We start from the raw sequence: 27,709 nt of genomic DNA on the forward strand, positions 1-27,709 counted from the left end.
AAAGCTCCCATGTGATTGGAAAGAATGCTCTTGTTTTCCTTTGGGAACTACTTATTGGGCTTTTTTCTGCTTTGAGACTTTTGCACTGCCACATAAGATATCTGCCTTAAATGCAGTTTATTCTTAGTAAATCAGTGTTGCTGGGATGAATTCTTTTTTGCCTGAAAGAAATCTTCCCAAAGAGATAGCAATTCAAGCCCAGTCTAGGAGACTGTTGACATGTTTAAGTGGGTTTGATTTAGGACTTTTAATGTTTTTAGATGAACTCCTAAGAGAGTTTCTTCTTCCTCCACTTAGGCAGGTGAATTTGAGTAACTTCCAGTCGATTTCATTGCAGTTAAAGCAACAAGTGAAAAGATCTTCCAAAAATCTTCTAAGGCAGTGAATGCCCATCACCTGTCATGTCATACTGTCAGCTTTTAGCAGCAGTTGATGACGGATGGAAGCTTTCTTTATTGTATGCAGATGTTGTGTGAACACTGTTGAAAAGTGATATGAGGATGGATTTGCCAAGACTTAACATTCTTTTTTATCCACCTCTCCTCCCACAGTACTTTGTTAGCTTTTGGGAAGGATTTTGGGATCCTGTGATAACCCTTGCCAAACTGAAACTAACCTTTTTTTTTAATTATTATTTTTATAGACAGCTTTCTGAATCTCTGCTCCTTCAGCATTGTGCACCTCTTTAAAAGGCCAAAGCTGTCTAGATCTTACCATCGTGACTTGGTAATTTCAGGCCATTTTGTTGTAATAAAATAGTCATAATGCCATTACTGAAGTAATTAAAATACGAAGGGGATGTATTGGTGTGTCTTCCCTTTAAAATCTTGCCTTTAGAGTCTTGCATAACTCTTCTGTTATGGGCTTAGTCAGCCTCCCTCTTGCAGAAAACTGTCCCGTTCTGTTTGACAGCGTCAGTCTGCATTCTCTATTTGACTTTCCAATTTCATTTATTATATTCTCCCTCACTCTATACATAACGTATTATACCATTCTGATTTGCTAACCTGCAGTGTTCACTATGTTAAACCCTCTTTTGAGCATGTTATGTGTGATAAAATTATAAAAAAAACCCAAATCCAGGAAATAAGAGGTGGGGGACATGGGATTGTCTTTGGGGCAGGGATTGTCTTCATTTGCACTGCAGCTAGAGAAGCTGTTAAGTATTAATCTGTACTAATTGTATTGCTGAACATGCAAGGACACAAAAATCCCCAGTAATGGAACTTGGGAAGATGTTCAGTTAGTGTTCTGCCTGCTTTTTGCACTTTAGACAATCTGAAAAATTCTTTCTGTACTACTATGCCCTTTACAGTTACAGAGAGTTCTTTATCTATATATTCGTATATAAAGTTATATAGATATTCTATGTAGTTCATATGTATGAAAATTTGTTGCTGAAAACCTATTGTATCTAGTGTAGCATTACTCATTTTTTACTCTGTGAGTTATCTACTTGGTTTCTGTGTCAGTAAGAAGCAATTCTTGATACAAGTAGTCACAGAAATATTTTGAACTTGTCAGCATCCATTTGATACTTAATGATTTTCATTAAACAGCTTTGAGTTGTGTAAATTCAATTTCTGAGTAGGTGTTAGAGATTGAAGTTCTACATTGCACTGTGCTATGTAGGAGTTAGTCACCACAGTGGGCTTGTTAAATGCTGGGGTGTTTCTTTACTGTGAAGTGGGTCAGAGCAGATGATGAACCAGCATGAGGGAGTAAATAATTTCTGACTGACCATATTCCAGTATGGTGGAGTTACAGGAATCCACTGGTGTACTGATGCAAGTGGTAAGTAGGATGAGGATGTTTCAAGGTATCAGTATTAAACCCAGGTGCAAACTGAATTTCAGGCAGTTTTCTTCCATTTTGCTCTGTGAAATTGAAGTATCTCCTGTTTCTTAAAAGCTTTTGCTTTTAAGAAAAAAAATTGTATTTGAACTGTCAGGATAAAGTGGATGACAACCTTGTAAATACAAATACACTTGAATCACGGCTGTGACTAAGAGAAACTTTTAAATCTAATAGAATAAAGATTCTCACAGTGACTCTCACATGTTTTAATACAAATGCTTATCTAGAGATAAATTTTGAATAGCTGTGGCTAATCTGTTTAGAGAGGAGTTTGTAGATACCTGAATTTGAAAAGCTATTTAACATTTGGAAGCATTTTTTTAGAATGTGACCATTCTGAGAGACAGAGGTTTATCGTCTTAGCTCTCAAATGATGCAGCAGATAATAGGATTAAATTCTGTCAAAAATGTACAAATTCTGAAATCTTGTCAGAGTTAGCAAACTGCTGCATTTACAAGGCCAGGGAAAAAGGAGGATAAGACTAAGAAGGACCTTTCTTTTTCGAATCTTAAATAAATAAAATTGGTAGGCTTCTTAGGTAAAATCAGTTTATTCTTGATACTGAAAATGCTGCTTTAGTGTCTGTCACATTTTTCTCATAGACTTTGTAATTGTTGTCTCGTGTTTGCAGAATTCCTTTTATCAAAAATTTCAGAGATAAGGTTGTGTCTACTGAAAACTATGTTTTCTGTGGGTTTGGGTGCCAGTTCAGTATCCCAGTGAGGCTGGGTACTAGAAACAGATTGATTACAACCACTCAGTCATATCATGGGTTCATCTGCCGCATTCCTTACCAATAAGGGTACTCATTCTAGTAATTCTATTTTCTGAGGTAAAAAAGTCAGTAATCTTTATGATAATTTGTAAGGCTGATTGAAAGCTACGTAGGAAAAGAGTTCCAGAGTTACTTAAGAATTTATAAATGTAGGTAGAGATTTAATGCAGTTCTGTCAATTTTGAGCTACCTTATTAATTTTTTTCTCACTTAGGTATTAAAAAACCACCAACAAACAGTGGGTACCTTAATTTGTCCTTCAGTATTTTTACAAGCATAATGGTTGGCTTCTGAAAGTATTGGGTGTTCTAGTGAATGTGACATAAATTTTTCGATTATTCTGATGAAATGGAAAACTTGTGTTTCCAGAGTATTTTTAAACTAGTTCATAGGAATGTAGCATTAAAGATCATTAAGTTGGAGAGAAGTTATTTTTGGCACATACTGCTGCTCTTTTTTCACCATTATTTTTCTCTTCCTGCTTTTCCTTCTAAAAAATACCTCCTACTCTGCATAGTTTCTCCTACTTGTCTTGCCAGCCTATGTGCTCTTTCCAGTTCAATCTTTAAACCTCATTCTCCCAAATGATGCTCTTCAGATTCCCTAGGATGACTCCCATGTGAGTGTCATACTAGGAGACTTGGTTTGTAGGGCTGTCTTTGTGTGTGCACCTACATGTGGCCTATTACCCCTTTAGTCTTTAGGGGGCTGGAGTGGCAGAATAGAGTGAGGGACAGAGGTTTGTGTCAGCTCAGGGACTGAGCTGGGAAGGGCAGAATGATGGCTTACCTGGTAGTTTTCTGCCATGGAAGGAATTCTTATGGGCATCCTCTTCCTAGAAGAGACTGGCACTGAGTCCATTCTCCCATTACATCCCCACACAGCCATGGATCCAGGTCTTGAATGACCTGATGGCTTTGTGCTTACCTGGTGCAGAGTGAATCTATGACTGATTTCTCTGTGGATCCAGGAAATTTTTTCTGAATGAAGAGGGCTATTTAGATCTTTATTAAAAATAATTTCTAATGCAGATAATTTGTACACATTTGGCAACAAGCAAAATAAGGATGAGTTATTCCTTTGTTGTTATAGAAAGCTCTGTAAGACTTCCTTACCTACAACAGAGATTTGGATGGCAATCCTGGCACTGCTGCCTTCTTCCAACCTTTCCCTACCTCCCAGGAAGCTGACATTTTAACTATTCAGAATGCAATTGATTTTTTTTTTTTAATTCCTTAACTATGCTGTTGTCAGGGAGGCTTAGAAAACATACAGTGCCTGCAGAATGTTTCCAGCAATAGGTGTTAGTCCTCTCCACAGCTTCATTACTAAGAGTAAGCTACATCTTCATAAATCCTTTAAAACTATGCTGTTTCTTCTGGCAACAGGGCTTTTTTTCATCAAACTGCGAAGTCTGATAGCATTAAAATTTTAAACTTTATATCTACTTAGAAAAGAAATTATGTATACCACTAAGTTTGCTTAAGAGCCATTTTTAGTATTCCTGGTTTTGCGCTTCAGTGACTGACATCTTAGTTTTCTCTGGTGCTGTCCAATGCCCCTTACAGTTCTGGGATTTTTTCTAGACAGATATGAGAAATAACTTTTATTTTGGAATTATTAGACAGGATCAGTTTGGATGCTAAAAGTAGCATCTATGGTTAAGGGACTGGAGATTATTATGGAATTGGAGCATCCTTCGTTTGAGGGAAGGCTGAGAGAGCTTGGGCTGGTCAGCCTAGAGAAGAGAAAGCTCAAGGGAGATCTTATCAATGTGTCTAAAGACCTGGTGGGAGAGATGGAAGGTGAGGAAGCTGGATTATTCTCAGTTGTCCTATGGAATGAAGTTAAACACACACGAAATTCAATCAGAACACAACCCCCACACACAGACTTTTTAGCTGTGAGGGTGGTCAAACACTGGATGACTTCGGGAGGTTGTGAAGTCTGTCCTTGGTCAAAACCAAAAGGGTGCAACATGCTGTGACTGACAGTGGGTGTGCAGGGAGGTTGGACTCAGTAAGCTTAAGACTGATTCCAAGATCTATATGCCAGGGATTTTTCATGTAACTTTTCAATAAGAATTTTGAGGCTTCTTAGAGCTGTTAGTGATGGGTTTGCTGTGGACTCTACTCATGTTCTGCATCATATGTGGATAATAAGGTATCTGTTGATACTTGACTATTGTTGATACCTTACTTGTGATCTAAAAATTCTCCAGGATCTCTAAATAATCACCTTATAATTATATCAAAATTAGACTGTTTTAAAATTATTGCCATCTCTGTGAACTCAAGCAGTTTTAGGGAACTTCCACCCTTGCGTCATTATTAAGCCCTTATGAGACGCACACTAAACACACCATAAAGGATTTAAGAGCAGCTTGCATTACCTTCCTTTTTGGGAAAAGAAGTTTAGCTTTGACTAATTAGTTTTGTGAATGCTCTTGGCCTGGATAATACCTTATGGGTGCTCGTTTTTATGGATTTTTGTGTAAGTGCAAAATTACGTTTACTTTTTTTCTGTATATTCTCACAGGGAATGCTTACTAGTGGGAATGCTTGCAAAATGCAAGCTTTAAGTAGAATGTTTACTAAACATTTATCTGCAGCATCGGCCAGGAATAAAATTGAAATGGACTTTTATCCTGAGTTGAAACTCCTGCCCTTTTCTCCGCAAATAAAAGAATTTGGATCAAAGACAAAATAATCTGAGGATGATTGTTAAGTGATTAATGCCTTTTTTCCAGTAGGGTGGACCTGACTTTTGGAGTGACAGTGGACAGGGACCTGACTCTAGTGGCACTTGAATGTAAAATGATGTATGTAACATACAGAAATTACCTTTCAAATTATCTTTTGTCCCCTCTGCACCTGCTGTCAGGAAAATCTCCCTTATTTTAAAACCAAGGTTGGGACGGTTTGAGTGGATACAAGCAGATTCTCAAGTCTTCCTCTCTCTTGTGTAATAATTTGCAGCTTTTTGTGGTTTGCAGCTGCTATGTTAGAGGTGGGCAGGATGCTAAACCTGTGGATCTGCCCCGTGTCTGACCTCTTTATGGTCCAGTGCTCTACGGAATTAGGAGGGGCACTGGCACCATTTCTCCTTCAGCCTCCCTGCTGGGTATGTTTTGAAGGAAATCAGCAGTGATGTTTTTGAAGAACGTGGACGAGCAGCTGTGCCCTGCCACTGCCTGCCAGCCTGAGACTGTCAAGATAGGTGTGTGCTTTTCAGATCCTGACAGGGCCAGAGGTTGGCTTGGAGCTGCTCAGTGTTGTCAAGGCTGAGACAGTCAGGACGTGCCCAGGAGCCAACCTGCAGGTATGTAGGGACCTCTTACAGTTCAAAGCTTAAATACCTGGAGACTTTGAATACCTCCAAAGCCAGGTAGCAGATGTGCGGGGGCGTAGAGTATTCTGTTTAAAACCCACTCGTGGGTATCTCTGTCTTGTTGAGAGTTTACGCTCGACTTTTTATTGTCACTTTTTTGCAGTTGGTCTTTTCTAACCTTAGCCTGGACTGTAAAACACTTCATGAAGAATTGCCTGGAGAATTCCTCGCATCTCTTTCCTTGCGTGTCTTTCTCCTTGAAGATAAAGTCACCTTGTAATTCCGAAAGGGTATAGATTATTTGGAAGACAAAAAGCAAGCAGGTGATTTCCAGGATACAGCAATCATGTAGTTCATGCTTCTTGTTGTGCAGAATGGTAATGGCTAAACAGACATGAAGCAACTCTGTGTTGTTAGGCCAATAATATATTAACTGAAAACACTTTTAGTAATTCAAAGCATGATAGCTCTTGACATTTTAGGCTTTTATGCTCTAATGGTGCTGCGTTAACTGAACATTTGTCTTTCGAATGGCAGTTGTTAAATACATCTCTGAATATGCCTGTGGAAATAATTGCACTAATACTTTCATGTTATAAAACATTTCCCTGGGGACTTGTTTTTAATCCTTATATGTGGAAACAGAAGTTACATAAATAGAAAAACGTCTAATTAATAGAAGACTAAAGTCATCCTCCCCTTTTAAACATGTTAGTTATAGATGTACTTAATTTTGGAAATTTTGAAATGCATTTCCTGGCGTGAGTTTTGACTTAAAAATGAGGTTCCCCTGAAGGCCCTGAGAAAACAGGAATTCTCCTAAATGCAGCAGCACAAAATCCCACACAATGGTAGATGCAGCATGACTAGCAGACTGACCTGAGGTGTTTGGAAGGACTTTACTGAAAATGAACAAAATGCTTAAGAATGCTTTTATTCATTGTTTTACCCCTACCTCCTGTGGTTAATAAAGTTTCTAGTCCAGTTATGGGCACTTTACTTAATGTGATCAACCATATCTTTTATGTGTTTTTTGCCGGTTATGTGGAATATGAAATTGAAATGTGATAAATAGGCATTTTTAAAATTTAATCTTTTTCAGTTGTGCAAAACAAGTTAAAGCTTTAATCTGAAATCCTGTTGCTTTTAAGATTGATTTCTGAGGGATTGAAAGAGTGCAGAATTTCATTATGATGGGTTAAGAAGAATTTGGTCTTAGTGTTCTTTGAAGACCGGAATTCTTCACAACTAAGAATTTGAGGATTGTTGGCTGTAGGATTGAAAATGAGCTACTTGAAAAACTGGGCTAGCACTGTTTTCAACTTTAAGGTCTGAACATGTTCCCATTGAGATGAAGAGCAGCAGTACCCAGGTCATCCTGGATTTCAATCTCAAATCTGCCAGGGGGTCTCTCTACAGAGACAAATAAAGGATTTTTTTTTTCCCTTTTCCACCCCCCTCCCCCTTTTAATCTCTAACTAATATTCCTTTGTACAAAGGCACTGAAATAATTTAAGATTATTTCTCTGGGAAGAAGTCAGATATGTCTTTACATGAGTCAACACATCAAAATCAAGGCAGTTTCAAGATAGTATCGTAATATGTAAATAGCAATTTTTCACCCTCGAAGAAACTTCTGCTAGAAATGAGAGAGTATTTATAGTGTAAGGATAAAATTTTCTGTCTGGGGCCCTGCTACTCTGTAGAAATCATTAATGTCTCTTCTTTTAGATATGACTCAAAATACAAACTGGTGACCTTTTGTAAATCTGTGAGATAAAAATTTAAGATAGAGTAAAAATTATAAGCCAGTATCTTTGAGCTCGATGTTGATTTTGAAGAAACTGAAAATACAAATGTATGTGCTGCTTTAAGAATGTTACATCAAAATGACATCTAAGTGGTCACAACAGCTACAGTCAGTATGGTATTTTTCACCCTGTACTTTTCTCATGGTTGAGATACATTTTTTTGAGAAGTTTAGGAGTAAAGGTTATTTCTTCCAAATATGCGAGTAAACAAATGCAGAATTCTCATGGGAGATGGATTCCTTGAAGCTCTTCCTCTGACACAACCTTTGATCTGTGAGCTTTTATTATTTCTGGACTCTCATTTATGTGAAAAATACAAATATATATATTTTTTAATTCCTTATAATTGGGTTATACTTTGCTACCTTATGCAGTTCCCATGCTGTTAAAGTAAACTTAATTTATTTTTCAGAAGGACTAAAGCATTGTCTCTCATTTGGATCTCTAATTTAGGTATTACTCCAGAATTGCCACCTTTTCAGACAAGTCTTACTTATGTTAGAACATCATCTCCTTTTAACTACAGCTTCCATGCAGATTACTTAGCATTTATCATGCATTTCCTGACTAGGAAATTTAATCATTACAGGGCTAAAAGTGATTGTTCTGGATTGCAAAAATCTATTTTCCTCTTTGATAAAAAGTGTGTCTTGCTCTTTGCCTTGACTTTGAAGTACGTTTCAGTCTGGTTTCCTTTGAGACATGTCAAAGAGCGTGGGTTTTGTTTTGCTAAAAGGTGACCTCTGGTATATTTGAGGGATTAGTGAGTTCTTTCCATTCTATTTTGTGCAGGGGACCCTCCTTTTAGGCAGGACCTTGCTAGTAATTTTCAGCATTTGACAGGCACCTGTGCAACAGGAACCAATAGTGAACCAGGCTGTTGTTTGGGATCCCAGCAGAGAGGGGGGTTAAAAATATTGAAAAAAAAAGTACAATCATACAGGTCAATCATATACTGCCCCTACTTTGTTTAAAGGCCACGTTCTATCTCTTTTGAGCACTGTGCATGGAGGCTCACACCTTCCTGCCATGCTCCCTTGGGGCACGTTGCAGAGGTGATTTTGGTGGGTTTTTTTTTATTATTTTATATTTGGAGAGTTTTTTTTTGTGAAGTTCAATCTACTTTCTCATGCTTCCCCTGAGTCTCCATCCTTGGCACATGTAAATGAAGGGACACAACTCTTCTCAGACAAATGAATCTTAAGGCTGTTCAGTAGGACAGGCCAACAATGGCTTTGCTTGCAAATTGAATTATTATCTGTCTTTTCTTTCATGAGTTACTGTTGGTAATATAGTTCCCTACTACATCTTGATGTGATTACTATGTTACATTTTTACTTACAGAAGAAATTAATAGTTTTATTCACTAGCAGAGTCTCATGGGCAACAGGGCTGTGGCCACAGAGTCACTTAACTTATAATTAATTATAGAGATCTAGCTCCAGAGTAGTTGAGGGACCCTGAAGTCTTGTACAGACTGCACAACCTGCCAGTGAAGCAGGGTGGATCACTCCCTGCTGGGGTCTGGACTCCTGTAGCTGGACTTCCACCCAGGAGCCTGAGAAGCTTGGTTACAGCTGCTCAAAGCAGCTGTTCCACAGTGAAGAAGCACCCTAAAAGATTTCAGGTTGTTTAGAGCTCTTTCTGAAGCTTGTTGTCTACTGTAGCTGCTGGACTGTGTTGCTTGACTGCCTTTCTATATTTTGCAAGGGAAGCTTCCCTCCTTGCCAAGCCTGAAAGTATCTTGTAAAGATGCATATGATGACATGGATTTGGAGTGAGGCTAAGCAACAGATGAATTTTCTTTACATATTAGAAAAAAAGTCTGTCTCCACAGTGTTGTAAAGTAATACTGCACACTGAGGATCAAAACCACATAATGCTTCACTTGACAACTGGTATAGCAGTGCATAAATGCTCATGTCAAAGGAAGCAGTGTATGCTGTAATGAAAACAGATGTGGCAGACTGAAAACTTTGAGGCTTGGCATTTGTGTTTCTTTTCATCTTCTTGTGGTATTGCTGATGTATTTTTCTACATTTATTTCTGAAGACATGGAAAATGTTAGGAACCAGCAGCATATATTTTATTTATAAAACCTGAAGGAAATTGTTACAAGTTCTAGTTGTTTTCTGTGAGCTTATAGGGTAAAGAAGGTTATAGTTCAAAGAAAAAGAGAAATCTGTTTACCATTTGCTGTCCTTCTGATTCTTTATCTGGTATTTTAACTTGTAAATGTTCTATTTCTGAGATAGTGAGAAATCTGTGAAAGAAATTACAGCAAGTTTATTTCTTCATTAGGTACTCGATATGGCAATATTGGGAAAAGGTGAAGGGGGAGATGGTATTTAACTCTGTTTCCAAGAGACTTAGACCCTTTTGTGGTTTTCTAAAATACCAACAATACCAAAATAAATTACAGCCTTGGAATAGCAGTATCAAAATCGATTTCAATATGAATATATTTTTGAGTGTAGTAACATATAGCAAATTTTTGTAAGGCTTCAAGCTCCTTCCCTCCCTCCCCCCCTTCTTTCCTCGTTTCTCTCACCAGAAAACTGAAGGTCAGAGCATAAATATCATTAAGAGGTTGGTGCCATGAGCAGAATAGTTTTGAACAGAAGGTAAAGAAGATAATTGAGAATCTAAAGTAAACAGAAAGAGCTCCGCTTTGCTGTCACTAGACTACTGCAGCATCTCTGAGAAAGAGTTTTCTGTGCCGTTAGAGGCACAGTGTGCTCAGTAAGGAAATGCAGTCTTTTTGGAAAAACTGTGTTTTCATAGCTACTTGAAAAAGATACACAGAGGCACATGCACTCTCAGATACATTTTCAAAAATTAAAGGAGTTTAAAAACATTGATCAAGAGCAGTTTGTTTCATCACTTAAGGAACCAGCTTTTCCTAGCAAAGCTAGAAATTCTTTTCCATGACCTCGTTGCTTTTGTGTAGCTGAAGTTTAGAGCATGGAGTTGGTGGAAGTCATTTATACACAATTGTAAATAGAGCTGGAGCATGATCGAGAGTGCTGGAACAGATCATCTGACCTTAGTAAGGGATCAGTGCACTACCAACTGTAAATAGCACTGAATGGATGCTTAACTAACACATGCAACTGTGCATTCACTTCTGCAGTGGAAATAGGATGTCTGTGAGCTGTATGTTGATCCAGTCAGCCTGTTTCACGAGCCTCTTGCATCTCCCGTACTTAAAGTCTATAAGTAACTGAATAGCAGAGGTATAATATGAAATATGCCTGCCCTAACACATCAGAAGAACTGAAATCCCTGCCCAGGGAATGCTGGTAATGGCAATGAAAAGTTGCAGACTAAGCCTTTGCATTGTTAAGGAAACTTCCCTGTGCTACCATCCCGGAGCCGCTCTGGCAGTCACAATCCACCAGCTGAGCAGGGACTGAGGCCCCTTGGCAGCTCCACACTCACAGTCAGACCAGGTTTCCTCTCCGGCTCCACCCGTGGTTTCCCATGGCAGAGTCTCAGATGTCCAGGTCCTTCAAATAGTTTTATCTTGGTGCAATAACTAAGTAATGAAATAACAGTTCGAGCTGGTGCCTCTGTGGAGGGACCCAGAACAAAAGAAGCCCTGGGCTTTTATACCCTCACAGTCTAAGCAAGGGAAAGTGTGGTGGTCTTCGGCTCCTGCAGTGTCTCCTGGTGCCCCTTCACTTGGCTGTGCCACAGGTCTGCTTGCCCTTTGTTATGTAAAGTGTCAGCAGTTCATGGCCTCTTGCCTGGGGCTTCTGCCCCCCCAGAGCTCACCCTGCAGCTCCCACTGGAGCTGCTCACTGAGCTACCTGCATTAGATATATTCCTCAGCAGCATTTGTTTCACCTTCTTGGAGGAAGCATAAAGACTCAGTTCGAAAGGGCTCTACTTACTACTCTAGGGCCATGTCGGGCTTTCAGTAAAACACAAAAGACATAAAACCTAAAATTTCTTCAGTGCTGCAAAAGCAAGAGTGGGCAGAGCTTGCTCTGAAATAGATCACTTCTGATTTGCACGGTGGTAGTTCTGACCGGATTTATCACTTCATCTGAAAGTAGGATGATGAGTGCAGCTGGCATCTCAACTCCTGGGCAGGATCACTTATCCCTACCCTCCATCAGCATACAGAATTTCCCCCCCAGCAGCACTCATGTATCTTATTTCAACGACTTATAAACAATCATGTTCTTTTAGCTGCAAATTAAGTGGGTAATGATTGATGTTTTTCTGGGCAGCATATTGATATATTATTTACAGTTAATGCTGCTAATATTGGTGGTGTTTGTGGGTTTTGGGGTTTTTTTGGTTTGTTTCTCCCCCCCCAACCTGTATTTGTAGGGATGCCGTAGAGATATCTTTTTTTTATGCTTCATTTGGTAAGATTTCCTTGTCATCTCTTTCTCCTTGGACTGTTGGTAGAAATTTTCTTCCCACCATTAATTACAGGCATCCCTGAAGGATACTAATTGTTTTATGTATGTGCATTTCCTTGAAAATATAACTAGGTTACTTTAACAACCAGCTGTATGTTTCAGAGAACAGATATATTATTTTTTTTGAAGTCTCTCATCCCCAGAGACAGGAATAGTGATCTTGAACCTTATCTTAGGTAAAAATCAGCGGATCTTCACTTATTTGTATATGTGTTCCAAATATAGTCTTCTGTTCCACAGAGTTCTTTTTGTTGTAGTGCTTAACCAAATCAGAGCATCTATTTTGGTCATTATAATTAATGACTGCCCCTCCTATTGCATACCCATTGAATGACTGTGCAACTGTGCCCTCATTTTGTAGTAACGTGGATATAATAATTTTTGTGGCTCCATCCTTTGATATTTAGTGTTGTATGGTGAATTTTTTTGGGAGTACACATTGCAAATTGTTGTGGGAGTAACTTCCCTGTTCTGTTGGCCCCTGGGTGCAGGGACTGTACCTGTCAGCAAACTGAAGAATTCCTGCTTCATGAATGAGACAGCCAATTAGTAGTATTTAAGACAAACCAATTAATAATATTTATTATGGAGCAGTGTCAGGCATGCTCATTAACACCATTCTGTGCTAATAGCAGCCCTCAACCTTTGTCTCCTTCTGCCTTCAGGCATGTTTTGCCATGCAGAGAACACAACACTGTTCAGTTCTCATCCCTCTCGCAGCTGCATTTACACTCCTAATTCAAAACTGCGGCCAAAACTTTCCTCTGTGTTCTGAAGTTGGATTATTCCTGAGCTTTTTTGTGTGCCTAACTGAAGGTATCCTTTTTCAGTGCTGTGTATTCTGTGGAGGCAGAAGGAGCAGTGATGTGCAGTATCTTCTCTTATGCCTCCGTGCCATCCACAGCACACCCCAGGGTGGAGGAAAGCAAACTGTGTAGTGTTTAGTGTTCTGCATATATCACAGGTCTGAATGTGGTGTTCTCTTATTTAATGTGTCCTTTTGCCCACTAAGGAATAGCTACACCTCACTTAATTAGTTTATCAAGACAGACTGTACATTATTATTTATAAACTCAGTTGCTTTGGGATAATGATGCTGCTGCATTTTCAATGAAATGGAAAAAGTTCCGAACATTATGTTCACATATATATGTGTGTGTGAGACACCCAGGCTTTTCCCATGCCCCTTGTTTTCAGATACTACTAATTTTCTGTTCTGTTCTGGCAGTGTACAAAATAGTGTGCCCTGGAGACAACAGGGCTATGGAGGTTAATTCCTGTCCTTTGCCAGCCCCTTGGAATCTGTTTTGATTTGGAAAATAGGAGGGAATGAAGTTGTGGGAAATGGTGTTTCTGTCACTGGTTAGAGAAAGAGCTACCTTGAAAATTGCCATGTAGGCTAATACACACATCGTGTGAATCCAGAGTATGAGAAGACATTCACCAATGTGCTGTAGTTTTCCCCACTAACAAAAATAAACAATGCAGTTTCAATGCCGTTTCCTAACTTTTGGACTAGTCCTTGGCTTCCTTCCCAAACAACCCTGTGAACTCTGAGCTGAGGATGTCCTTCATTCCCTCTACCCATGTGGTTTGTTCTGGCTACTGGATCTTTTTTCAGTTCTGGGAGATGCTGCATCTCCCTGTTTCTCAGCCAGATTAATTTCTTGTGTCTCCAGAGGTCATAGTGCTTGGAGCAGAGTGCTGAGTGCCTGGTCAGAATGTTATAGCTTGGAAGAAGGCAGATGATGAATTTCCAGGCTATTTCTGTTTTAGAGTTTTGCTTTTGTTTCTTTGTTTTGTTTATTTCCCCCCTTTTAATCGTTATCTCATCATTGGGATTTTTTAGTTTTTCTCTCTGAACTCTGTTCCTATATATAAGTAATGTTTTCAAAAAATTCTCCCAGATCCCACGGATGGGAAACCGTGAAGCAAGATTCTCCTGTGTTTACATAGCCTGGTTTTGAGGAAACAGTAGCCAGTCTTTCCCTTGTATTGTTTTTATGTGGGCACTCATGCACACAGGAGGATTAAAAGCACGGCCATTGTGTCAGTGCAGCACAGAGAACGGTGAAATAGTGACTGTGCAGGGCTTGAGAGTCAAACATCCACTTGTGAGGTTTGTGTTTACAGCACACATGGTTTGTGTGCTTCGTAGTGCTGCTGGAATGTACAGGATAATATAAAGGCATGACTGATAGAGGAGGGAGCACTTGTTTACTGGGATTCATGTAGGAACACTGTTATAGTTTTAATAGTAGAATGCCAACAGTAATTGAAATGAAATAATGATATTCTTATTGCTTTTATTACTTTGGGAATAAGTGTTGAAGGATAACGTTGGTTGAATCTTGCTTGTTTTCAAGCTTTTTAAATGGTGAGACAGTTTCATATGTAGACCACAGGATTTTGCAAAATACATAAGTATTTGTGAATATATTCTAGAGCAATTCTTTTTCCGTGCAGCCTTTCTTACCGCACTGCACATCGTGACTACTTTGCTGCTTTCTTGCCTTCTTTTCCTTTATGTAATATGTAGAGGATTTGTTTCTTCCTGCTATCTTAACTTTTTTCCTTGTTGATATTAAAGCATAAATTATTCCTAATGAGTTCTTCCTGAAACATTCATTGTGCACGGATAGGCTTAGCAGAGGTGGGATCACCAGGGGAAAGGATGACTCAGGCTTTTACACACTGAGTCAACAGTCACAACGAGTAGATTCATATACTTTTGGCATGTAAGTACAAGCTGTCACTTCATTTCCCTGAGTTCTGTTGATGAGTTTTTCCAGAATTAATTCAAGCATAGTGAAGTATTGAAAAGTAAAGTGACCTACGTATGTGGTGTGTTTGGGTGTAGGTTATGATGGAAAATGCGCTGATGTTGTTACCCGCTGTCACAGTGGGTTAATTTGCAGTTAAGAAAACAGCCTTAGCATGCCTTTCATGATTGTATTTTCCTCAGTTTCTTTTTGAGTAGTGTGCCAATAATGCCTAACAGATGTGTTTAAACGTATAACATATACTGGTCTAACATATACTGGTCTAACATATACTGGTCTAACATATACTGGTCTAACATATACTGGTCTAACATATACTGGTCTAACATATACTGGTCTTCTGCTTTCACAGCCATGTGGTGTTTCACAGTGCCCGAATAGTGTTGACTGTGTTTTTGAGAAGACCTAAGATTTTCAGAGATACTGCCAATAAAATAGTTCAAAGGGCAATCATGCAGCATGGAGCTGTGAAACTTGTCAGGCTGCGAACAGGATATAGCAAGCTTCTGTTCTTTGACATCAGCTTAAAAGTAGTCCCTGTGTTTTGTTAAACATTTCACTTGGGCTGTTTTTGAGGGAAGTGATGCACTGTGGCTTAAACTGACAAATTCTATGTCACACCAGATCATCAGTTCTCTACCAGGAATAACCTTGTTGAATATCCTGTCTCTGACTGACAGGGTAGTTGTGAACAGCAGTTGTCCAATGTCACAATAGAGATAAATAATGCTGTCATTGAAGTAGATGCAGGTTTCATTTAATTTCATTTATCCTTCTGTGCTGGAGTCTCCCAAAGAGTTCTGATGCTTTCTGCTGATCCTCCCCACCAGAGATATACAGATGAGTTATCTTCCTGTCAGTTCTATCCAGTGAAATTCAAGATCATGCTGTGAAGCCGCCTTTTTACAGGAAAAATGATCTAATGACTGGATTGCCTTACTGTCACAAAAATGAATTGTCTCCAATGCTCAGATATCACAAAGATGGTGACCACTTAGTGCAAATCTTCTTCCTATTGTTAAAAGTTTCTCAATAGGATAAAAGCCTGCGCTCTTGGCAGCTAAAAGATTTAGTCACATCTAGATAACGTGCTTGAGACATGCCAAAACTGAATCTGTTATTTGTAGGGGCTTTACCTCCATTCATCACGCATTAATACTTTTTACGAGAGTTCAGCTGTAGGGTTCCTGCCAGAGTCACTGGTGGTGTTTTTGGGGGGCTTCTGATTTTGTTTTTACTAAGTTTCTATGTTTCTCTGTTTTTCCTTTTCTGTGTATTCCATTAAATTGTGAGTTGGCTAGCCTTCCTTTGTGGTGGGTGTGAAAAGTTTGACTATATCTCTGCGTTCCAGCTTCTGATTGTGAACGTGAGCTCTCTTGCCATTCCTCTGAAACTGTGCTTTACTGTGCTGTCTTCTAAAAACATGACTACAGAGTGCAACATTTAAGGATTGTGTGGTGGCATAAGATCAGGGTTTGTGGGGGAAATGGCTGTATCTGGAAATTTCGCTGCATCTGTGATCAGCTTTTAGAAAGGACATAGTTCAAATAGATGGGTGTCTGTCTAACCTTTTGTGCTTTAGTAACTGTATTTCAGTAAATCTCCTCACATAATTCTTCAGGTCATGTCAAGTAGTGCTAATATTTAGTCATTTTAATAGTGGGGTCAGTCTTAGTAGGAAGGAATTGATGGCAACTTGCTATTTGAGTCTGGTGCTCTTCCATAAGCTGTTTCATAAAGATTTCATCATGCACAAACTTTTATGCTTATCCCATTTTTTCCACCAAATTATCACAGGATCAGTTTGAGACTATGTACCAAGAGATTTAATAGGCAATTTGGACTAAAGCAAACACTTGAAATTATTCTCTGAAGGTTAGATTTAATTGTTTCCTTGTCCCTTTTAACTGTTACAAAAGAGTGGAAAAAATGCTTCAGCCAGTTTTCCTTTTATTTACGCAAACAGCAGGTTCAAGCCCAAAGGAAAAAAAGGTATAAACCAAGCTGAATTGGCCTTTTGTATGTATCAGAGCTTTTCTAGCTTGGCTTCTCGTCACACCAAGTTTGCTTGCTGTGAGGATAATCTGCCTCACCTTTTAAAATGTTAAAGGTCAGCCTCACTTGAGGAAGCCCCTGGTTGGCAGTGACTCCTAGAAAGTATCCTCAGCTCTTTCTTGACAATTAACCTCTCTGAAACTGCAGGCTATTCTTTGCTTCCCTCAGGCTTCGAAGATCCCGGTGTAGTTTGTTGCACTGTGGAAAGCACTGGGGAGATCCCACCACAGTGTTCACTGTTGCATATTCCTTAGTGAAGAATGGAAGGTGGGTGGGTTTTGCTTTAAAGCCAATGCATGCCCCACTACTCACATGTCCCTTCTGCAGAGCAGCTAATGGTGCATTTATTTCTTTCCTCCTCCTTTTTCTTTGGTACTTTCATCCTTTCAGTTAGAAGGCACAAGGTGTGTTAGTCTAAAAAATGAACTCAGTCACCTGCCTGACTCTGAGCCCAGGATAAAAACGAATCATTAAACAAGAACTGAATTTCTCTATTAGGTAGAATGAGTTTTAATAAGGATGCCATGTAGGCAGAATACAATTATTCTCATTTACATGCCAGTCACTGACAAAAGAATTGGTTATTTTGCTGTCTGCTTTTAGGTATGTAGATTTATACCCAATAACTTCTGCTAAGAAGTTCATACTGTAGTAACAGACTGTATAAACTAACCCAATCACTGATAGCAATGAGCTGGTTTAGAATCTGTTTAAAATGGTCATGTAACTGTGAAAATTGTCAGACAAGAGAGGATCAAGTTAGGCTGCTAGGAAAGATTTTGTGGGCAAATTAAAGGAGTGCTTATGTAAAGTGAACTACTATTGCAGCGCGTGTAAGTGTGTGCGTATGCGCACGCACGTTCATATAGTGGAGCCCGTGAGCCTCTGGCAGGGAGCTCTGCAGAAGCTGCAAGTATTTTTAGTGGAAACGAGATCTCAGTTCAGTTCTGCAGCATGTGACTTCCTATTTCTGTAAGTTACTTCCAAGGGACTTCCTCTGTTAAATCGACTTGTCTCCGGAGATTTAATCTGGAGCCGGAGCATGGTCTGCTTTGTCCTGTGCCTGTGACAGCTTTTTCCCAGAGTTTTCTTTTGAGTATTTTGTTTTTATTTTCTGCTGTCTCCAGCATGCAAGGATCTAGTGGCTGCTACCCGTGATCGGAAGCTGAATACGTTTATACAAGTCTCAGTGGTGCATCCAGCAGAGCACATTTTGACGAGGTATTCAAGCACTGAAATCGTGGAGGTGAGACTCTTTCTTATTCAATTAACGTGTTGATTAATGAATTGCTCGTTTCTTCTTTAGAAAGTGAATGAGAAATAAAACAAGTTAGTGCATAGTCTTAGGTAGGGCAAGCACACTCTGGCAGTTAGTAAAGCATACCTAAGTGTTCCGTAGTTCTTGGCATTTAACCAGGATAAACAGAAATTAACTTGGCTTTTCATGAAAGCTCTGTTGTTCCAAGTAGAGGCATGGAGAATATTCCAGTTCTCCAGACATAGGTTTAGAATGAAACAGGGAATAGTTGCTCTCATGAAGGGACAATGCAATGCAAAGTAAAACTGAATTAAGAGTAGCAAGGAGTTTGTGAAGTATTTTTAAATTGAAGGAGAACATAGGTGTGTTGTGTGATCTGTTATCCAGTTTGTTTCTTGTTCTGTTTTTGTCCATTAGAGAGTTGATGCTTTTGCAATTTGAAAAATACTACCCTACTTCTATAACTTGGGAAAAGAATGTGTGTACATAATGTCTGTGACTTTATATAAAATAATTAGCAACTTGCATCACATATTACAACAACAGGCTGTCTGAGGCTGCTCTGCTAGTCCTCGCATTGCCCTGTAAGCATCAGTGTCAGAAACAGCAAAAAATGGTTCAGAGAAAATTAAGTATGAGGAGGCAATGTAGGTGTAACTTGCTTAACTTACCAGAGAGACTCATTAAGAACAGGGAAGGCTTGTGGTAAACACACACATGCGATTTCGCCAAAGGCTTGTTTTAACTGTTAAATACAATGAGAATGTTTCATGAGCTCTTTGTGTGATTTACTTTTAACCAACTACTAATTAAATTATTATGCTTTCAGCCCTCAACCATCCTGAAACTGCTTAATTCAAATATCTTGTATCTGATCAGGATGCTTCATTGCAGACTGTCTGGAATGATGTTGTGCAGAAGATGGAATAGATATTTTTTTTTTATTTTATAGAAGTTGATTCATTATCTAACACAATGTCCTAGATCTCAAAGCATTTCTGAATTTGTTTTGTCAAGGCTCTCATCTTTGTAGTTAAATTTTGGAGGAGAGGAAAGCAGGGGCACAGAAAGTTATTTTCTTTAAGATAAATTATCTTTATCATGCACAGGCCTTTTTTTTACTTAATGGAAAATTTAAGGATATGTAAGCCTCTGGTAATCTTTGGAAATTAAGTATAATTAAACATTAAAAAATTCTAAACAACATTTTGTATGATTCATGTAATTGTATATCTGAAGCTATGATATAGTTACTTCTGTGTACAGCTTTTAGATATAAATCATAATGTTAAAAAGCACAGGAATGTTAATTTACTGCACTTCTGCCTAAAGAGGGGTATTTTAATCCCCGTTCCACTAATCAATATCCTTAATGTAATACAGAGAGTCTCTGTAGCATTCATATGCACCTATTATTTGACTTAATGAAGATAACTCTATTTTGTATGTGCGTGCAAGTTATATCTTTAGTTCATTGAAATTAAGATGAAATTGTGGTACTTTCAGAAAGTGTCGTGGGAGTAAGAAAGGGTTTGGTTGCTACAGGTTGTATTCCAGATACTGATATCTGCTGCTGAGCTGTTTAAAGACATGTTGCTAGGCTCTGTTTCAGCAGCACTTAATACCTTTTACAGTTAAAAAACTTTCTAGAAAGTTGTTGTGGTTTTGTTTGGGTTTTGTTCGTTTGTTTGTTTGTCTTTAAAATTTCCTGTCAAAGTTTTAAACTTGTCTGGTTTCCTTATTGATTGGGTAGCAATACTTATCTGTTCCCATCTTTCTGCTGTAGACAGCTGACATCTTTTGGGTTTCTGTGCCTCCATACTGACATACTACACATTGCACAGCTGTTACCTTACTGAATGTTTACTCATGTTACACAGGGTACAAGAGATCCACTGTTTTTGACTGGTGTGACATTCCCACCGGAATACCCCATCTATGAGGAGACTAAAATAAAACTGACAGTCTATGATGTCAAAGATAAATCTCAAGACACGGTAAGTGCTTTGCCTCATTTCTTCCTCGAGTCTTACCAAGGAAGATTTTTCTTGCCATGTTGTTCTTTGACTCTTTTTGGCAAGTTTGCAAATTGGGGAAATTGGTTGGTATAGAAATTGGTTGGTATAGAAATTGGTTGGTATAGAAATTGGTTGGTATAGAAATTGGTTGGTATAGAAATTGGTTGGTATAGAAATTGGTTTTGTTGTTCTTTTGTGCCGAAAATCTACTTTATCTTTTGTTGCTATATTAGAGAATAGAGAAAGAGAGCCATGCACTTAAGATGAATGCTTTGCTATTGGCTTTTTAGTTGGTTATTAATACACAGGTATTCTTGGCAAACAAAAATTGCTCTTGTGTGCTTTTTGAGGGCAGAGAACATATGGAATAGACTGAGATAACACCACTGTAAATAATTTTTTCAGAAATATGTTTCTGATAGTATTTTACTTATATGCCCAAACCAGAATGACAGTAGAGCCTGTAACCTGATGTTCGAGAGAGATAATCATATTTTATTTTAATCTCTTGTGTGGTGAGTGGCTTTTCTGTGACTGCTGCTATTATTGATTTGTAACAGTCCAAGCTGTACCGTGTCACTGCTAAAGGTGAATCCTTTGGGGTGCTGGTGTTGTACATTTTTGGATAGAGAGTCAGCTTTTTATTCTTGGAAAGTTACGTGCTTGAGATGATATATGGAGGTCAGTGGCACTATTTGAATGATTTAACTGCCAAATACAGACCTTGAGTGCCACTTTATGTGCTCCAGGTGATCTAAGACAGCCTTACAGATCTAAATGTCATCATAGGACCTACAGGAGAACTGTTTTTCTTCTGTGGCATCTGGAGTCCAGCTGATAGTTTTCCCTTGGGCATCAAGAAGGGCCCTTGACACCTGCATTTAATTAGCTGAATTGCTCTTTATGTATCTGTAATTGGCACCCAGTATGATTAAAGACTGTTCAAGCTTATGTCATGACTGTATATGTGTTCATTATCTATAAGAAGGAAATCAGAGGCATAATTTACAACTTGAGACTGTCTTTGAACTGTGTACAAAAGTGAAGTTCTACGTTTAGAGAACTCTTAAATTTTTTTTTAATAGAAAATAGTGGATATGTTTGTTTAAATTTTCAAACTTTTTGAGCAAACAGGTTGGTTCTGTCTTCTCACTGTGCTTTTTCTGTGTAAGAATAATGGGAAAAGGGCATTACCGTGCATTTTCACAAGGTATTTGTTTTAGTTTTTGTTTAAGGATTAGGCTACAGGGGCTTAAAATGGGGTCTGCTGTTTATTTAATAGAGTTGTCAACTCTGAACAGCTAACAAGAATTGAGAGAATGGAGTTGGATTTTCTCCATTCCCTTCCAGTTTCATTGTGACTGATAGATGATGGAAAATAATACCATATTTTTAAGGGAAAAAAGTGGACTTCATAGAACTGTCCTTGTACTACTACTTTTCTTGTTGCAAGCTTGTTACAGAGGAGGAGATCTAGCCTAGAGAATGAATATAGTTTTATAAGCTTTTTGCAAGCCTGTAAGAACTTTTTATAACTGTTCTTTACAATTGTAGTACAGGACTAGAGTGTCTCCCAGAGAATCCCATTAACATAGCTCATAAGTCATGTGAGAGAATACCTTTCCCTTATGTCATAGCATTTATATCATTCCTATGTGAAACATTCTAGATCTACAGTTTATAACTGCCTTTTTGTAGGGCAAATATTAATCCCATCTCTGGTTTATGTTCATTGAGTGTTTTACTATTCAGGTATTTTAAAGCTGCATGTAGGTACGAAAAAAAATTAGATAAGCTCTAAGATTTAAATCAAGGTGGACTGCAGCACGTGTGAATGACCCCAGGCCATCCTGGTTGCAACTTCATTTGTGGCAATATTTGGACTTCTACTTATATCCTAGAATGTCAGCGACAATAAAACTAATAGCTTGACTTTCTTACCTATAATTGGAAGCTATTGCACTATCTATTAGTTTGGGTGACTTTTTTTGAGCCTGGATGTTTATATATATTCATAAAAGTCAGGTTGAATGAGCTATAGCTTGATACCCTTGCCAGCATAGCTGCAACTGGACAGACCTCAATGCTTGCTACATGACCCAAGAGATGGGTTGTGTCCCTTTGACATTAACACTGCTCCAAGTGCTGTGGCTTCACTCTTCTGATTATCCAGGCTACAGTAAAGCTGACTTTCTTGTTCCTTAAAAGCTGCTGCCACAACTGATGGCTGCAAAATGTAGCCCTACTGTTCCTCCAAACAGACAGATAAACTACTTGGGGGTGGAGGGGAATCCAAGGTTATTAGGTATACCCTGGTCTTCTGGGCTATGCTTCCAGGTCAGTCACCAGCTCACATAATTGAGCATTTAGGGCAGAAATAACCCTTGTATCTGACTGCAAAACATTTTGCAGAAATTGGGCAAAAAGCTGCAGTAATAATTCCCTCAACATCAGGGCTATACTACTGGTTGCTTCCATTAATAAGCTCAAAGCAGCTAATATCCCTTGTCACAAATAAATACTTTAACTTGTCTTATTTCTCTTGTAATAAAATGAAACTATAGGAAGTGAATTCTGTGCATTAATTAAACTCAGCAGGATTTTACTGCCACAAATAGAAGACTGTAGAGAAGGCAGGGAAAGGGCAGTTGGTACATCACAGGGTAAAGCATTTTCTTGTTTGTTGCCTAAACCAGGCTCCATCTATACAAGAGAATTAGGTCTCATTTTCAAACCTGCTGGATTTTTGTTATAATACAAAAATAATTAAATATTGCTTGATTTGTGCACACAGGTCATAAATGCTGAAGTGAAGGGGGATGCTGACATGTTATTTATTGTGCTCTTTAAAAAAAGATTTTAATAGCCTTGCAGTGCTGGTATTCCTGAACCAGAAAGTAGATAGTTAACTTCACTCTTGCCTGTCATTTAACTTACATTATGTAAGAAGTGTGGTTTAATTATATTGAAGTACTGTGCAGCTGGGATCACATTCACCGTGCTTGACACACTGAATGTTCTGACTGCACTTTTCACTTTTTATGCATCTCTGTCTGATGTTCATCATAATTATGTCTTGGCTGTGTCAGGCTTTCTGTAACTGAGGTTTTCAATATAATGAAACAGATTTTTATTTTTTTTTTGCTTGTTTGTTTTGACTAGTCTACCTAGTTGATCAAGGGAAGCCAGTTGATGTAATGATTTTGGATTTCAGTAAAGCTTTCAATACTGGCTCTCAAAGTATCCTTCTGGACAACACATGGCTGGATAAACACGTCATGTAGTGGGTGAGCAATTGCTCATGGGTCGAGCACAGTCGGTAATAGTGAATGGGGTAACATCTGACTGGTGACCTGTCGCTTGTGGGGTTCCACAGGGCTCTGTTTTGGACCCTGTGCTTTTCAACATCTTCATAAAATGACTTGGATGCAGGACTGGAAGGGACACTAAGCAAGTTTGCAGACAAGACAAAAGTGGGAGGAGCTGTTGACTCCCTCAAAGGAGGGAGGCCCTGCAGAGAGACCTCAACAAATTAGATGGCTGGGCAATCACCAACCATATGGAGTTCAACAGGGGAAAGTGCTGAATTCTGCACCTGAGATGGGGCAGCCCTGGATGTATGGACAGACTGGAGAATTAGACACTGGAAATCAGTGCTGGGAAAGGGACCTGGGGGTCCTGTTCAATGGCAAGTTGAATATGAGTCAGCAGTGCCCTGGCAGCCAGGAGGGCCGACCGTGTCCTGGGGGCATCAGGCAAAGCATCGCCAGCTGAGTGAGGGAGGGGATTGTCCCGCTCTGCTCTGTGCTGGGGTGGCCTCACCTTGAATATTGTGGCACTTTTGGGCACCACAATATAAGAAAGATATTAAGCTAATAGACAGTGTCCAAAGGAGGGACAGAAGGATGGTGAAGGGCCTTGAGGGGAAGCCATGTGAGGAGCAGCTGAGGGCACTTGGTCTGTTCAGCTTGGAGGAGACCGAGGGGAGACCTCACTGCAGTTACAACTTCCTTGGGAGGGGAAGAGGAGGAGTAGGTACCGATCTCTTCTTTGTGGTGACCAGTGAAGAACCTGAGGGAATGGGCTGAAGCTGTGTCAGGAGAGGTTTAGGTTGGAGATTAGAAAAAGGTTCTTCCCCTAGAGGGTGGTTGGGCACTGGAACAGAGTCCCCAGGGCAGTGGTCACAGCTCCAAACCTAACAGAGTTCAGGAAGTGTTTGGACAATGCTCTCAGGCACATGGTGTGATTTTTTGGAGCTGTCCTGTGCAGGACCAGGAGTTGGACTTGATGATCCTGATGGGTCCCTTCCAACTGAGCATATTCTGTGATTCTAAGTGATTGGTTACTCTAAGTTTTCATGTAAATAAAAACTTCTAATAAAGACTAGGCTATTCCTACTTTACTTTGATATAGTTAGAACAAAGAAGTTAGTGTTTATGAAATATAATTTAAATATATCCAGTGAAACCATGCATACAAAACAGCGGGTAATGCCACATTATGAAAAATGTGCAGTGACATCTGTTCTTACATCACAAAGATTTTCTTCCTATGTTGCCATGAGCAAATTTATGTTTAGCTGGCTTGAGCTACACAGTTTTTAAGATTTTAGATAGTTGGGTTTTGTCGTAATGCTGGGGCTGTGCCTGTTCTTTAAGTCATTGTCCAATAAGATCCGAATTACAGGCTTGTAAGCTGTACAAATATTACCTCTGCACTACTTTTGCACAAGAGTACTGTTCTTATCTTTCTTGTAGGCATGCAGGTTTTCCCAGTTTGGTCTAGTAAGTTTTAAAGCTGTGAAAATACTGCTTAGCACATGTCAGGTATCACTGCCACATAACAGATCCACAGCAAATAAAGAACTGATGAATTTGGGTTACATTAAGAGGAGGGAAATCCTAGTGACTAATTTGTGAGGCAGCAGTCTTTGTTGTATATTTAGAGTATATATGCATGTCCTGCAGTAAGCGTTCTGAACTTCATTGAGTAGAGCACTGTGGGTATTTTTAAACAAGTACTGACCATGTAACTGTGGTGAGGCTTTTGTTTGCTTTTTTCCCAAGATTGGTTCTTTTGTTGCTGCATCTACATCTGATTTGTGTTTGTTTAATGCAGTTAGACCTACAGCTTAAATTCTTGCTACACTGGCTTTTCTGTCTGTAAAGCAGGTATGAAAATGTTTGCATCTTGTATGGTGGGATTGTGTTTGTTTTAATGCAACAAGACCTTGAGGTAAATGCTGTTTTAACGTTCTGGTATGACATGCAGTGAGCTGTGCCTCCTCCTTTAGATCCGCACTTGCTAAGTTCTGGAAGCAGAGGATAGGAGCAACTTTCTGTACCTGGTGACAACTTTCTATATCTGGTCTGTGCATCACCCCTTCAAAAATAATCTCCTTTGGTTGGATATAATTACTGGAGTTCACCTGTGATACTGAAGATACAAAAAACTACTCTAATGTTGTCTCCCGAGGGCAAAGAGAAACTGAATGTATACGAGACAGTTGAAATATTACACATTCAACAGGCTGGTCTTGCATTTGTTACTTCCCAAATGTAATCACTGAGAATAACGTTAGATTAGTTCCATAATTTTAGGAGTAGTGGGGACAGAAGTTCTGTTTTGGATATGGAAACATATGTCATGAAGTGACAATTTTAGATCATTTAAATTACATGTCTTTCAACTGTTGAGGTTTGACTCTTCTATTAAACTTGCTCACTAGGAATGAAAATTTGCACAAAGTTTTGCCTTGTGTGACTTTTGATATTGCAAGTATCCCTGTTAAAATTGAATCCCACCAGGGTGAGGGGAAAATGAAGCCTGTTCATCATGACAAGAGGCATTTTGAGATCAGTAATGAAGCCAAATCTGAAGTGACAGCGTTCTGCGTTCCCTTGTGGGCATCGATCTGTCACAACACCATCACGCAGTTTAGTGTGGTTTGCCAGCTCTGCTGAAGAGACACAAGGCTTGAGTATTTGGAATATTAGGAGCACTCCAAAGGAGGGCGTGAAATGCATTAGCAGAGATAAATATGAAATCTTGCACATCACCTTCCTGCACTCTGCCTGTACAAGGGTGCACTTAGTCCCTTGCTCTTGTGAACACTAAAACTACTGAAGCTGTTTTTCTTCAAAAATTGAAGCGATGTTGAAAGTTCTCTACTTTGTTTGAAGAAAAAGCCACTTAAGTCCTCCTTTTCGAAGTTCTGTTCACTGCCATCTCTGCAGGATTTGCAGAGAAATATTACCTTAAATTAGAAACTCTTATTACCACATTCTTCTTAATAGAGCAGTACTGTACAGTACTGCAGTCCTACCCACAGACGTACTTGCAATAAAGCTTTAGATATTTGTGATTCTCTTCAAATTCATCTATTTTTTTTCCCAAATATATACCTGATGATAGATTTAGTTTTCTTTTTGCAACAAACTAGATATTCTTAATAAGCACCGTTATTAGAGATCTTGAGGGAGAATGGAATGTTTTTCATTCTTCCAGACACATTCATGTGGAATTTACCTAAAGCAATACTGTCAGTCTTTCTCACTAATTTTTAAAAGTCCTGGATACTTTAAGAGAAATTCAAACTGCTGACTTTCCTTTGGCTTATATTGAAATAAAACCTTTCTTTGAAGTGGCTGAGGGTACAAAAAGGTTTCATATATCTTAGTGTATCTGCAAGAGAATTGAGGATAAGTGTCAAGACCAAGAAAGTTGCAGGTATAGACTTAAAGTCCATTTGTAGCCTTACTGCTTTTTGCGCCTTGCCCTTGAAAATTCAATGGGAGGATTTGGCTTTGCAAAAATCTTTCTCCCTTTGAAAGCATCCTACTTTTTCTCCTACCCTTTTATTAATATTTTTCTCCTCAAGGAGAGGAGAGGCAAACTCCTCCCTATTGCTGTATCTTCAGGGAAAAATGTAACCTACTGTTCATTCATTTTCCATTTTCTTTTCCTTTTTTAACTACTCCAACAACCAAATGCTACTGCTGCCTCACATCAGGCAAAGGTTTGCTCTAAGGTGACATTTTGGAAAAGATTTGTAAAACTACTTAGTGCTGAGACCGATGGTATTCTGTAAAAGTTTAAAGGGCTGAAAGGGTTGAAAATTGCTTAGAAAGAGGGAAATGGTAAATGATAACATTTTCCTGAAGATTTTATTTTAACCAGCTGTGGATTTCACCACTCTATCCCTCACTAGACCAACACAGAGCACATCAGTACAGTCTAACAAATCCAAGGTGGCTATTGCACTGCCCTGTCATTTCTAATGATGACTTTTAGTGTTCGAGGGGCATGTGCCTACTCTGGAAGGCTGGGATGTTTTCCTCTGAAATGTGTGTGCTGCAGTGAATAAAGAACATAGCATAGTGTTC

The 27,709-nt window shown here is 39.0% G+C and overlaps 1 protein-coding gene across 11 annotated transcripts in view; it reads left to right on the forward strand.

The window, feature by feature from the left end:
* Nucleotides 1-27,709, forward strand: part of INPP4B (inositol polyphosphate-4-phosphatase type II B) — a 373,198-nt gene that overhangs the window by 182,839 nt on the left and 162,650 nt on the right. For all 11 annotated transcript variants that reach the window (XM_017820365.1, XM_017820368.1, XM_017820366.1 and 8 more), the window contains 2 exons: nucleotides 18,176-18,294; nucleotides 20,187-20,303. In XM_017820365.1, the coding sequence (XP_017675854.1) occupies nucleotides 18,176-18,294; nucleotides 20,187-20,303 (236 nt within the window). The remainder of the gene's footprint in view (nucleotides 1-18,175; nucleotides 18,295-20,186; nucleotides 20,304-27,709) is intronic.

Source organism: Lepidothrix coronata, unplaced genomic scaffold (assembly GCF_001604755.1).
Source record: "Lepidothrix coronata isolate B3197 unplaced genomic scaffold, Lepidothrix_coronata-1.0 Scaffold82, whole genome shotgun sequence".
Lineage (NCBI taxonomy): Eukaryota > Metazoa > Chordata > Aves > Passeriformes > Pipridae > Lepidothrix > Lepidothrix coronata.